Raw genomic sequence first — 12,367 nt, forward strand, 5'->3', positions numbered from 1 at the left:
GTGTGGCAGGGCACCTTTAAAATAATGAAATGCTGCACTATTGACTTTAGACCAGGTTTTTGTTGGTCAATGGCGCGATCACTTCCCGCTGCCTCAAGATAGCAATACGCCAAGAATGCACCTGAACACACCTCCCTGTAAGACCAGCACGTCCATGGGCGCAAAGATGGGCGCAGGTGCATTTGCTATTTAAACGATGTGGGCGCTGGACGGGAAACTGACAACTGGGTCGGTCTTAAACTAGCAAAGACAGTTGCGTCGGGCTTTGCGCTGCGCTGTGCCGGGTGCGAGATAGAACCCTAAAGCTCTTAAGCATGTCGCTGAACCAAAGTAGACACTCAGTTCTGCTTCCATAAACTTTTTTTTTTTATCTCAAATTCATCTAAAGTTCATGTTTTTGGAATGTGTGTCATGAAATTTGGCATGAACCAAATAAAACAAACGTCTGGAATCTGGAAGTGGTGGCTTCGTGTACCAATGGACGGACTGCATCCCCATCTCTACCGCCACACAACTAGCATCGCTAAAAATCCTGAATATTGTTTCTGAAACCATTAGGAAATACTATATTGTTTAGGCCAGTGGCTTCCAAAGTCCTTGAATCATTCATTTTCACTATAATTCCATCCGTACATAACACAACGACAGAATGTATTACTATTTTTGGTCATAGGTATCATACACTTTCTGTTAGCAAAAGTCCCATCAGATTGGAAAACCTGGAACTAAATCTTCAGTTCAGGACTGTTGATGTGGAAAAGGTTTGGGAGCCACTGGGTTTATGCAACAGACAACCACACTGTGTAATCAACAAACATGTCCTACTCAGATGTCTTTCATTAAATGCATTCATTTCATTTACACGGTTGAAGCGTTTTTATCTCTATAAAGTCTCATGCTTTCAGGCAAACTTCAGGCGTGCTCAAAACGACTTTAGGAGGACAAGGTATCTCTCAGCCAGAAAGCCAGCCCCGTTCTCTCTCTCTCTCACTGCTGTCGGATTGCGTGAGAGAATCAACTCATCCCGTTTACGGTAAAACAACATGATGCCACACGGTGGGCGTGCAATGCTGGAACTCATTTTTTTATTTACGGAAATCGAAGCTCCAGAGAAGTGAAGATGCCGAAATACTTTCCATTGAAAGAACTCAGGTTTATTGTGCCAGCCTTTGTGCAACTAATCCCCCTCCACCCACCCAGGCTACACATTAAGCACACAATCACAACCAGATGTTGAGCTTCTTTTAAAAGCCCTTAGTTCTCAGAGTAGGGCTGCTGCTCTGAGACCAGTTTGGCTCTCTTTTAGTGTTAAGCATCTTATTGATATGTGACCTTAGCAGTGCTCCTAAATCAGCGCCTCGTTTGTAGAGACTCCATTCGTGGACTCGTACTCCACCTCCCCGAGCACAGCAGCAGAGACGCACACTGGTCTCCAACCTCCAGAAGCATTTGTTCCATACAGCACAGGCCAGTTTTTAGACATTACCGAGAGAACATGGAGCATTTGGTCTTGGTGGTTCTGGGTCTGCTGCTGTCGCCCCACTGTCTCCGGGCACAAAGCAGCAGCAACAGGGCAAACTGCAAGCCAGTGACGGCCAGCTTTTGTCAGGGTGTGGGATACACCACCACCCCGCATCCCACTGGAGCGCTGGGCTTCAACCTGCAGCAGACGGGTCAGATTGTGGAGACGGCTTGCTCGCCGCACGTCGCCGTGCTCATGTGCCGCGTCGTCGTGCCCGAGTGCGGCTCGGAGGACAACAGCAGGATGAAGCCGTGCCGAGCTCTGTGTGAGAAGGTGAAGACGGACTGCGAGTCTGCCCTCAGAGCCAAGAGGCTGCTCTGGCCCACCAGGCTCCGATGTGAAACTCTACCAGAGTCCAACTGTGTGCAGGTTAGTTTTTATATATATATATCCAGCTTATATATTTTATTTATAGTTTCTCTGTTTTACAAACAAGAAACAAGCATGGTAGAACACAACAACTATTTTTAGCCATCTGTAACGCACAACAGTCAATGCATGATAATTAGAGTTTACAATCCTCGAAGAGCTGTTTGTTTACTTGTGTATGTATGTGAATGCTTATGTATGTGTACATATTCACTTCTGTATATACAAACTTGTACATAGGATCCCATTTGTGCACAGAAAATGTTTTTTTTTTTTGGCACCATGCAATAAAGGGCAAAGGGTTGGTGGAAACGACATAATCAAGAGTATTGTTTATTTAGACGTCACTGATTTACGTTCTGTTCCTCCAGGGTCAAGACACCAGGGTAGCTCCAACCTCTCCTGCAACATGTCAGACCATCAGCGTCCATCTCTGCATAGACATGCCGTACACGGAGACGGTTCTGCCCAACCTCCTGGGCCACACGAGCCAGGAGGAAGCGAGCCTGGTGTTACAGACGTTTAGTCCAATTATACAAGTGGGCTGCTCCTCCGAGCTGAGGCCTTTCTTGTGCTCCGTCTACACTCCTAAGTGCGTGTCAGGAATACCTCGGCCTCCCTGCAGAACGCTCTGCGAGAAGGCCAGGTCCGGCTGCGAGTCCCTGATGAACAAGTTTGGCTTCCAGTGGCCAGAAGCGCTCAGGTGTGAAGCATTTACCACAGAGTCCTGCGATAAGGTAAGTCTGCTCTTTCTTTACTTGGGCAGGCCCCCGAATGTTTACAATGTCTGCTCACATGCGCTCTCGTGTGACATAACGCCAGGCAAAATAACTTGCAAGTTTCGGAATACACTTTACTTGAAGGTATCTACATAAGAGTGACATGACACTGTCATGAACGTGTCATAAACATCATAAACAAGTCATAAACGTTTAGGACATAACGCTTCTTTTAGTAAGTGTCATTCGGTTTTTGTCCTGACAAATTAGGGTTAGAGTTAGGGTTAGGGGTTACGGTTAGGGTACATGTGTCTTGTCACTCTTACGTAGATACCTTCAAGTTGAATTTTTTTTAAAAGACACTTGACTGAATTCACTGATTAATGTTTCTGCTCTTCCAGAGTCAAGACATGAGTTTTACTCACACGTCCTTTGCAACCTGTGAGCCAATCAGCGTTCCTCTCTGCGTAGGCCTGCCGTACACTGAGACCGTCCTGCCCAACGCTCTGGGCCACAAATCTCAGGAGGATGCAGGCATGGAAATACATCAGTATTCTCCGCTTGTAAAAGTGGAGTGCTCCCCTCACCTGAAGCCTTTCTTGTGCTCCGTCTACACTCCCGAGTGTGTGTCAGGAACACCTCGGCCTCCCTGCAGAACGCTCTGCGAGAAGGCCAGGTCCGGCTGCGAGTCCCTGATGAACAAGTTTGGCTTCCAGTGGCCAGAAGCCCTCAGGTGTGAAGCATTTACCACAGAGTCCTGTGAACACGTAAGTCTGCTTATTTTTACTTCAGTGTCAAGATGAACAGATCTTTATGGATTTCAAAGCCATTGGGGAAGTGATGATATGTTGTTCTTTTGATATTGTTTTCTTTAGGTGTGGCCATCCCCTTTTTTTTTTCTTTTTTTTTAAATTGCACTGTATTTTCCATGCACCTGTGAAACACCTTGTAAGGTTTAAAAAGAAGGTACAGAAATAAAGACACTGTAAACTCTTGTCTGCTACAGGGTTAAAACTCCACATTAAACTGTAACTATCATTCTTTTTGTAGTGGTGCCTTTTTATATTCTATTCATTGTTTAATTTGTTCAGTAAAAGAATGTTGGAAATGATTTCCCATCATTTGTGTTAGATTCAACAAGCAATTTGTTGTATTCTAGCAGAATACTGACAGCAGCAGTAATGCAGAACTAAGTACACTTTAATATCTGTTTATTTATCTCAAGTATTATCGTTATCGCCATATTCTACAATGTTATCGTATATCGCATATTCTCCTCATGTCGTGCAGCCCTACCACACGCCAGCTGCTATGAATCTATCCGAGTGCAGAGTCCGAACTTTTTGCAATGAAGGCATTTTTGCTAAAGGTGTAGCCACAGTAAAAATGAGAAAGGGCCACACAAGCCTGACCAAAGGGAGTCAGACTCAAAGTGACAGGCTGCGTCTGAAATTCCACAATAAAATGATATTTAGTAGCTAAAACAATATATGAGTTTTTTTTTATAGGATGTCTGAAACCTTAGTACGAAACCAATAGTACGCGAATTGCAAACTATTTCCGGTAAAATATTACAGTATGCAATACTGGACACTACGCTGGCATAAATATCCCACAATGCAATGCAGGCAACGGCAACGTTCATAACAGACAAACGGACAGAAACCAAGGAGCTCTGTAACGCACTAATTTACATTTCAACATATTTAAACGACTATTGGTCTAGTTATTCACCTCTTTCAGTAATTTAAGCGTTATCTGGCGATCCCGCTAGAGCCGAGGTCAAGGGGTAAAGATCAAGGGGGTTAGCGAGCATCCGGAAAGCGTACCTCCTATGGGGAGATTCTGAGGCTAACAAGCCATCACCTCCCGTTAGCATCCCATTGACTCCCATTCATTTTGGTGTCAATTTGACGACGAATAACTTTACATCTGAAGTGTTTAAAGACTCTATTTGTCCATTGTTTATTTCTAAAGAAACACGACAATGTATAAAAGGCTCCATTACCTTGTACCTCACGTTATGGCTCCGTAGCAGATGATTTTGTAAAAATAGGTTCACGATTGTGTCATAACCACGTGACTTTCTGTCGCATAGTAGAGGAATTACCGTATAGTACAGGAGAAGCTCACAGGCAATCGGGGGGACGTGGAGGCACAGAATCAAGGGAGAAGCCCATAGAGATTCCATGAAAGCATCGGAACAAAATATTTCAGCGTTTTGATGGATTGGAAATACTTCGGTGTGTGGCAAGATTGGGAATGATTGAGATTTCTCTTGGCACAGCTAGCAGAAGACTTCACACTTTCAGACGGGTTGCGTTGGTTGGTACATTTACGTCGTCAAGCTCACCGGAAAAGTGCTTCTAATAGACTTCACCGGTCTCTGTGGAAGTCTATGGCGTCCCTGTGTCCATTTAATGAACTGTCTATGGAAAAGATACACACACTACTGTTTATTTACACAAAAGTATGTTGAACGATAGTTTACATGTTGAGTATGTAGTGCAGAGTCTGCGATTTTGGACGCAACCTCAGTGTGCACTTGTGTCTTGTTCCAGTACGGGGTGGGCAGCAGCGGGGGGTTCTGTGAGCCGATCACCATACCGATGTGCCAGGGCCTCTCCTACAACCAGACCATCACTCCTAATCTTCTGGGACACACAAGCCAGAGGGACGCGGTGGTGAAGATGTCCTTTTTCAACTCGATGGTGCAGACTATGTGCTCGGTGGACATCCGGCTGTTTGTTTGTACGGTGTACGCCCCCCAGTGCGTGGCGGGGGAAGTGCAGCGGCCCTGCAGGTCCTTCTGCGAGAGGGCCAGACAAGGCTGCGAGGGTCTGATGAACAGCTTTGGCCTTTCCTGGCCGGACGAGCTGCAGTGCAACTTATTCCCAGAGGAAATGTGTATATCAGTAAGTACTGGACGCCTTGTTGATGAGAAAGGAATCAGAAGAGTTCGGTGTGATAATGGAAACTGTATTTTCTATTGGATTTCTCTCTGCTTATCTATCTTTACATGACTTCTTTCTTTTCTTTTACAGGAAGACAGAAGGCCTGATGTAAGTGTCTTCTACTTCTAAACTATAACATCCGTATTTTATATTTGTTGGTGATGAAGATTTTTTTTAAATGTACATTCCCACGGTATTACTTCTAGTCATTTTTCGGGGGTTGTGACACTCAAAGAAATGTATCCACAAATCTACAGAATTCTCTTTCGCCATGTAAGATTATGGGATAAAAGTATTTTTGGGCCAGAGGACATCACCGGTGTGAGTTGTAATTCCACTGTTTGGCCGCTATGTTTAATTTATTCCAAAGCTTTCAAAGCCCGGCCCACTTCCTGGGGGCCTGAGTTTTTGATCACCAGTAGCGCTATAGGAAGCAATACATATTCCTGTATTCCAAAGGTTTCACACTGTTTTACTGAGAATACCAAGATATGCAGCAAAGGCAATGAAGAAGACTGCTAGCAAGTAAACAATGCAGCTTTTAAAGTTTAAAGGTGCACTATGAGTTCCTGCATGGTTTCAGTGCGATTTCATTTTTGTCTCATTGTAGGCATCTCTCCTTAAAACGCTAGCTGCCTGCCCCCTGAACACACCGTGAAAAAGCCCGGTCTCTGGAGACAGCACAGGGGTCGTAAACGTCAAACAAACACTAGGGGCACAGGCTGTGCACCAAAAATACAACAAACCACGTTCCAGCCGATCACCGACAAGATGGGAGGGGGTGGGGGTTGTGACAGTCAGTTAGTCATGACAGTTACGGGAACATGGGGGGAGGGGGGAGCTTGCTCTGTTTTGTTTGGTATTTACTTGGAACATCAACAGAAGTGACGTCATGCAGGAACTCATAGTGCACCTTTAAAAGAAAGACCTAATTTGCAGGTATTGTTTGAGGAAGACAATGCATTCAACACGTTTGTTAGACCTCAGCACTGAATGGAAATAGAAAGCTGGTTTCTTTAAACTCCACAGGGCACTTTTAAATGGCAAACTATGATTTTTACATTACATTGAAGGAAAATGTAAGAGTTTGATTGGCTTTGATTCTCGATCAGCAGAAAAGCGTGAAACCTGCTGCAGGATTGTGTATTGCATCGTGTGCTTGAACACATCGTGTGTCACAGGAACCCTCTGGTAAAAACATTGCTCTTAGTGGTCGTAAACTTCACATGGTACCTTTAATTGACACTAAAAACTCTGTGCTAAAGACTAAAGATTGCTAAAGACTAGCCGCAGGAATATTAGTTTTGGAGCACGTAAAATGTTTTGCGGAAAGAAATCCCTTTTTTTGTGATAAAGCTGAAAACATTGCACTTACTGTATTTCACCCTAAAATATTTAAATTGTGTGAAGCAGATCTTTGTTCATCTAACATCTGTCCTTGTTTCCAACAGATGCTGAGTGCTGAAGGTGTCCTTGCTAAGCTGAACGCCGGTGGCTACTCTGTTCGTGGCAAATGTCAGTTTATTTTCCACTCATTTTAACAACACTACATAATCATCTGAATGCGAGGTTTTTAAAGTGGAACTATTATGCTTTTCTGTATTTCCTGTCATATCTATAATGTCACTATGTTGGATGTTAAACGTACTCTGGGCTTGGTGTCATGTTAAACCGAACCAGCCTTCTCCGGCCTTCTATGATTGGCCATCTGCTCTAGGTAGGCAGGACTGGAGTGTTCTTTTAAGCTACTGCGATGTTAACATTGTCTCATGTAGCTGCATGCTACCGTTAATAAAAGATGTAAGCTTGGCGGCCAATGTTGTTAAACTCGCCCCAATTCCGGGTCACATTACTCCTGAAACATTACTGGTTATGGTGGCCTGGTGTTTATACTTGTGCGCTGGTGTGTGCGTCGAGCCGGCGTATGTGTGTATGTGTGTGGTAGAGCGAGGGAGAAGTGAGAGAGTGACAGTGATTAGCTTCGGTGCGAGTACCGACTCTAGAGTCATAGTGAGAGAAACAAAGTGTCTGCCCTGTTCTTTCTGACCACGGTAGGACACCTTTAGCAGGAAAAGTTAACCCTCTCCTTGATTTCATGTTGTTTATGGAGAAGGAGAACCAGGAAATGAGTCGAGAAATGGAATGCTACCAAGCCACGGTCGAGCGACATGCGTCGTGTAGTTAAATTTTTTGAGAGGTACACGCCAGGTTACGGCGTAGGGTCTGCGGGGGTACGCTGTCGATTCTAAACACGACCATAAAACGTCCTTCAGGCTCCGGTGTGAAACAACAGCGGAGATTTCAGAGACTCGCAGACATGTGCTGACCAATCAGAGCAGACTGGGCTTTAAGAGCTTAAAGAGTTCAACAGAGCGTCTGATACAGAGGGTGAATACAGGTGCAGTAGCCATGGGCAGTATGAGACAAATGAAGTTTTTTAAATTTTTTTATTAAAGCATGTAAACATGTTCTAGTAGAATCACAAAATACAAGTATGAACCTGAAAATGCCATATAAAAGGTCCATTTTAAACTCATGAACATATTTATTTTCCCTAATACAGCCCTGAGTCTCAAGACGGCCCGCCTCCTGTTGACTCTCATGGATGTATCCATTGCAACTGCTGGTTCTGTTAATCTGCTGAGTATTTACAGCCACATTTAGTTAAGACATACACTGGTTCTGAATGCCCTGGATGCAATATGTTTCAATTCATTTTGCTGTAATAGGAGCCATTATGCAATAAGGTGTTGAGCTATACGTCTTCAATCCATTTAAATTCGTTAACCAGCACTCTCAGGCGGACAAGACTGGAGACCTGGATGTGGTGGAGGTCTTCAAACTGGAGCACTACGTGGCTGCTACCAGGAGGGAGTACGTGGAGAGCTACGAGAAGAGGAGCCCACCCTCCGTCACGCAAACCCAAATGAAAAAGATTCTGTCTGGCCGGAGTAATACATTGTTTCTTTAATTCAGCCTAAAAGCTTCTGTAGTTATTTGAAAAAAACCCAAAAAAGACATTAACTGAGTCAGTGAGTCAATCAGCCTGGTTCCATTTGCTTTTTTATCTCTTGTTGTCTTCGTCTTGCAGATTTCGATTTAGACGATGAAACCTTCAGAGTTCTGTGGTACGAGCACAACTCCAAAGGTGGGATCGACTACGATGAGTTTGTGGCCGTTGTGACAAAACTTCATATCCTCAGAGGTAATGGAAACCAAATTTCACTGTGTAAAAGTTCCACACTACATATAATTGAGTACAATTTTCAGACACTTGTATTTTACTTTAGTATTCCCATTTTCTGCTACTTTACACTTCCACTCCACTACAATTCAGAGGCAAATATACCTTTTACTCCCCTACATTTATTTGCTAGCTTTAGTTACTTTGCAGATTCAGATTAATGGTACAAAATAAATAAATGATGGTATTATATCAATAACACTCACAAGCTACCGAGCAGTATATAAAGTAATGTATGTATAGAATGTTATGTAACACTTTCTCAAAATCAAAATCAAATGCCTTTTGGACATTTTAGAAATCAGATTTTGGATCTCCAAACTTGTACTTGTAATTGCTTTACATCTGTTTATCAAATTGTTTCAGCAAGTTTTAGTGTCTTTCTGTGTGTATCTATCTCTCTTAGGATGGTGTTCCTTTCTTTTCTGTGTCGTTTTCTGTCTTTGTTACTCAATGTCATTGTAAATGAGGGCTGCCCTTCAATGAGCTTTCGATTATAAATAAAGGTTGAATGAATGAAATGAATGTACAGTATATATTACATTAATCTACAATAATCATAATCCAATGAAAGAGGCCTAATGTACAGTACCAAAAGTGAAAAGTTTGGACACGATTGAGCTGCAAATGGAGTATTTTTTACTTTAAATGTATTTCGATGCCAGTATGTTTATATTTTTAAATGCAGGAGTTTTACTTCTAACAGTATTTTTACACTGTAGTATTGTTGCTTTTAAGTAAAAGATCTGAGAACTTTTTCCACCACTGCATACTATTTTTAAGCAGGACTGGGTATATAGTGTTTTCACACAAAAAGTATTCCAAGATAAACTTTAAAACACAGTTTCAAGTAGATCTGATCAACTTCTATAAGTTTACCATTGTGACGACCCCTGTGTCGGAGAAACATATCCCGGACGAGCCCCCAATTTGTTTTGGCCTTTTAGGCTTATTAAACCAAATTAAATCAAATTACACCAAATCAAAATGATTATTAAGGTGTGGGGCGTGGTTAGTACAGTCGGCGGTGTACGTGTGCAGAGAGATCAGCGCTGCACTGCCAGGCTTAAATAACCTGGGAACACTCAGGTGTTTCAGGTTACACTAATGCTGCGTTCCAGGCAACCCATAACTCGTGTTTTTACGACCTTCTCCCCGTGAAAGTGTCCTGGAACGCCAGTCAAGCCCGTAACTTACTCCCCGTGAACTGGTACCAGATCGTTGTACTCCCAGGTAGTTTTTCACGTCACACAAACATAAACAACAATGGCGACCCCTGTTGATGCTGTACAGACGCCAGTGATTACCGTGAGAAATAGAAATAAATAGACATAAATAGGCAACGTAAAGTAATTCAGCACATTTTAATCAAAACAATACACATACGATTGTGTACTACTACAGGTTATGTTTATTAAATGAAGCCCAAATTATGTCGCTGACTAGAAATCGCTAGTATCAGCTAGCGCTAGCTAACGTCAACGTTAGGTAGCTAACACTAGCTAGAAGGGTTTGTCGTGACCTTGCCTGGAAGGCTACCAAGTCGTCAGTCGTGGCTTGAAGTCATAACTTGCGGGCTAAAAACTGTGTCTGGAAAGCAGCTTAACGATTCAGCAGACTCAGCAGAGCATCCGGTAAATCGCACAGCAAACAAGACACAGCGGGGTGTCCTCATCGCACTATTTTCTCTCGTCATTGTGATGAAATTATTCAGACTGTACATTAATGTGACACTCCTTGTGTTCGTTTTGTGTGAAATTCAATTCAAGTTCAGGTTTTAAATTTGCTTCCCGTCTCAGATCGTTTCCAGGCTCATCTGCTGAATTTGCCGTGTGACTGCCAAGTCGCCAGCTTCTCTTTCAAGCAGGTGAGTGTAAATGTTTTCAATAATCCTGTCATATGGCCCAAATTCTGTTTATTTACCTGCATGTGAACCTACAAAGATACATATTTTAAGTACAATAGTCTCACCTAACTTCTGAAAAGAAATAGTTTGCAGTGTATATGTTTGCAATGAAATACACATTATTTGCCTTCCAAAAACAGATACAGTGTTTCCTTTAGGATTTTTTTTTAGCAGTGGGGGCAGGTCTGTCCCAACAACAACCCCCTTTAAAAGGTCCAGTGTGTAACATGTTTAGTTTAGTATCAAAATCTGTGTTGCCCGTTCCCAAACTTGTCCTTTTTCATGAATATTTACCACCACCATCAATTCCAAATATTCCTTTTGGCTTGAAATTTTACATTTGCGTTCACATGAACTGGGGGTAGACGCTCCATATTCATGCGCCATCTTGAAATACGTTAGCTGGTAAGGGACATACAGGACATACTGCTCTGCCTTTCGTGTTTTCTCTGTCACATGATAAACTCATAGGTGCTGCTAATGCTGCTAACGGGTATCGTAGCTTCTCAGCCCCGGCGAGTTTGAAGAAGGAAACATGGAGGACCACACGTATTCAAAATCCAAATTTCAGGAACAGGAGTCTTCTTCTTCGTCGCCCAGAAAAAGAAAAAGGAGATTGAAAAGAACAAGAGACCGGCTTTTTGTAGCGTGAAGGCTACCGTAGCTGTAATACGTACTTTGAACTGCGTGGTGCGAGAGACAGAATGAAGAAAAGTCCGCTGCCTCTCTAAAACAGACATCCACGCGCCGTGCCGCTCACTCAACCGACATCAGACTGCAGTATCGCCGTCCACCTGCGGGGCTGGACAGGCTTTCCAACAGGCAGGATCATTTAAAAGGCAACCGCGACTATAGTACATTGTGCGTCTGCCCTATTTCTGATACCGTGGCGGCAGAAATTTTGCCATGGCGAGCCGCCACTACAAAATCAACATAGAGGAAACACAGAGATACTAAAACATACAATAACTAATAGAAAGACTTGGCACTTACAAATAGCTGCATGCGCGCAGGACAGCAAAAAGCAGCTTCTTTGAACTCCAAATGAACTGTATCTTTAACTGCACAAAATTGGCTGCGCATTAACGAGCTCAAGAATGCTCCAACCTGATTTTTATATTCTAAAAAATAAACACATTTAGCTATTTTTTTCCCAGTGATGCATGTTAACAGGTCCATGTGTTATTACATGCAATAATGATTTTTTCCTTTCTCTTTTCAGTTCATGAAATCAGCCTTACTCTGAGGATCAAACAGGAGCTGAAAAGGGAAATTAGTACCACAGCTGTTTAGAGCTGTTGGGACCATATACTGTATGTCCTTATGATCATCTTCCATTAACACGTTTCCATTCTTAAAGTACAGAAACATTAAAGGAAAACTAAACACTGAAAATAAGCTGTTGTGTGTCCGAGCTATTTCTTATTGATGTTTGAAGTTTATGTTTTTTCAGAACACTTATACTAATTATGAAAAATGGTTACATCTCATTTGTGCCTCATATTGCAAGAACACTTTGCTTATGTACATCTCTAAGTCTGTTTCCCATTCACAGCTAGTCACCTCTTAGTTTATAGTTTATTGGATCAGGGTTTTGATTACAAGCATACAAGTTAAATGAAAAAGAGTACAGAACAAAGTTGATTAGAAACT

The 12,367-nt window shown here is 42.7% G+C and overlaps 1 protein-coding gene across 1 annotated transcript; it reads left to right on the top strand.

The window, feature by feature from the left end:
• The first annotated feature begins 180 nt into the window (after positions 1-180).
• On the top strand, positions 181-12,112 carry LOC120563199. The gene is made up of 11 exons (XM_039807369.1): positions 181-1,891; positions 2,263-2,628; positions 3,012-3,377; positions 5,172-5,525; positions 5,655-5,672; positions 7,016-7,079; positions 8,128-8,171; positions 8,365-8,515; positions 8,656-8,769; positions 10,608-10,675; positions 11,937-12,112. The coding sequence occupies exons 1-11, from the start codon at positions 1,496-1,498 to the stop codon at positions 11,958-11,960; spliced, it is 1,965 nt and encodes a 654-aa protein (XP_039663303.1). The 5' UTR covers positions 181-1,495; the 3' UTR covers positions 11,961-12,112.
• Positions 12,113-12,367: the final 255 nt, after the last annotated feature.

Source organism: Perca fluviatilis, chromosome 7 (genome assembly GCF_010015445.1).
Source record: "Perca fluviatilis chromosome 7, GENO_Pfluv_1.0, whole genome shotgun sequence".
NCBI classification, from domain to species: domain Eukaryota; kingdom Metazoa; phylum Chordata; class Actinopteri; order Perciformes; family Percidae; genus Perca; species Perca fluviatilis.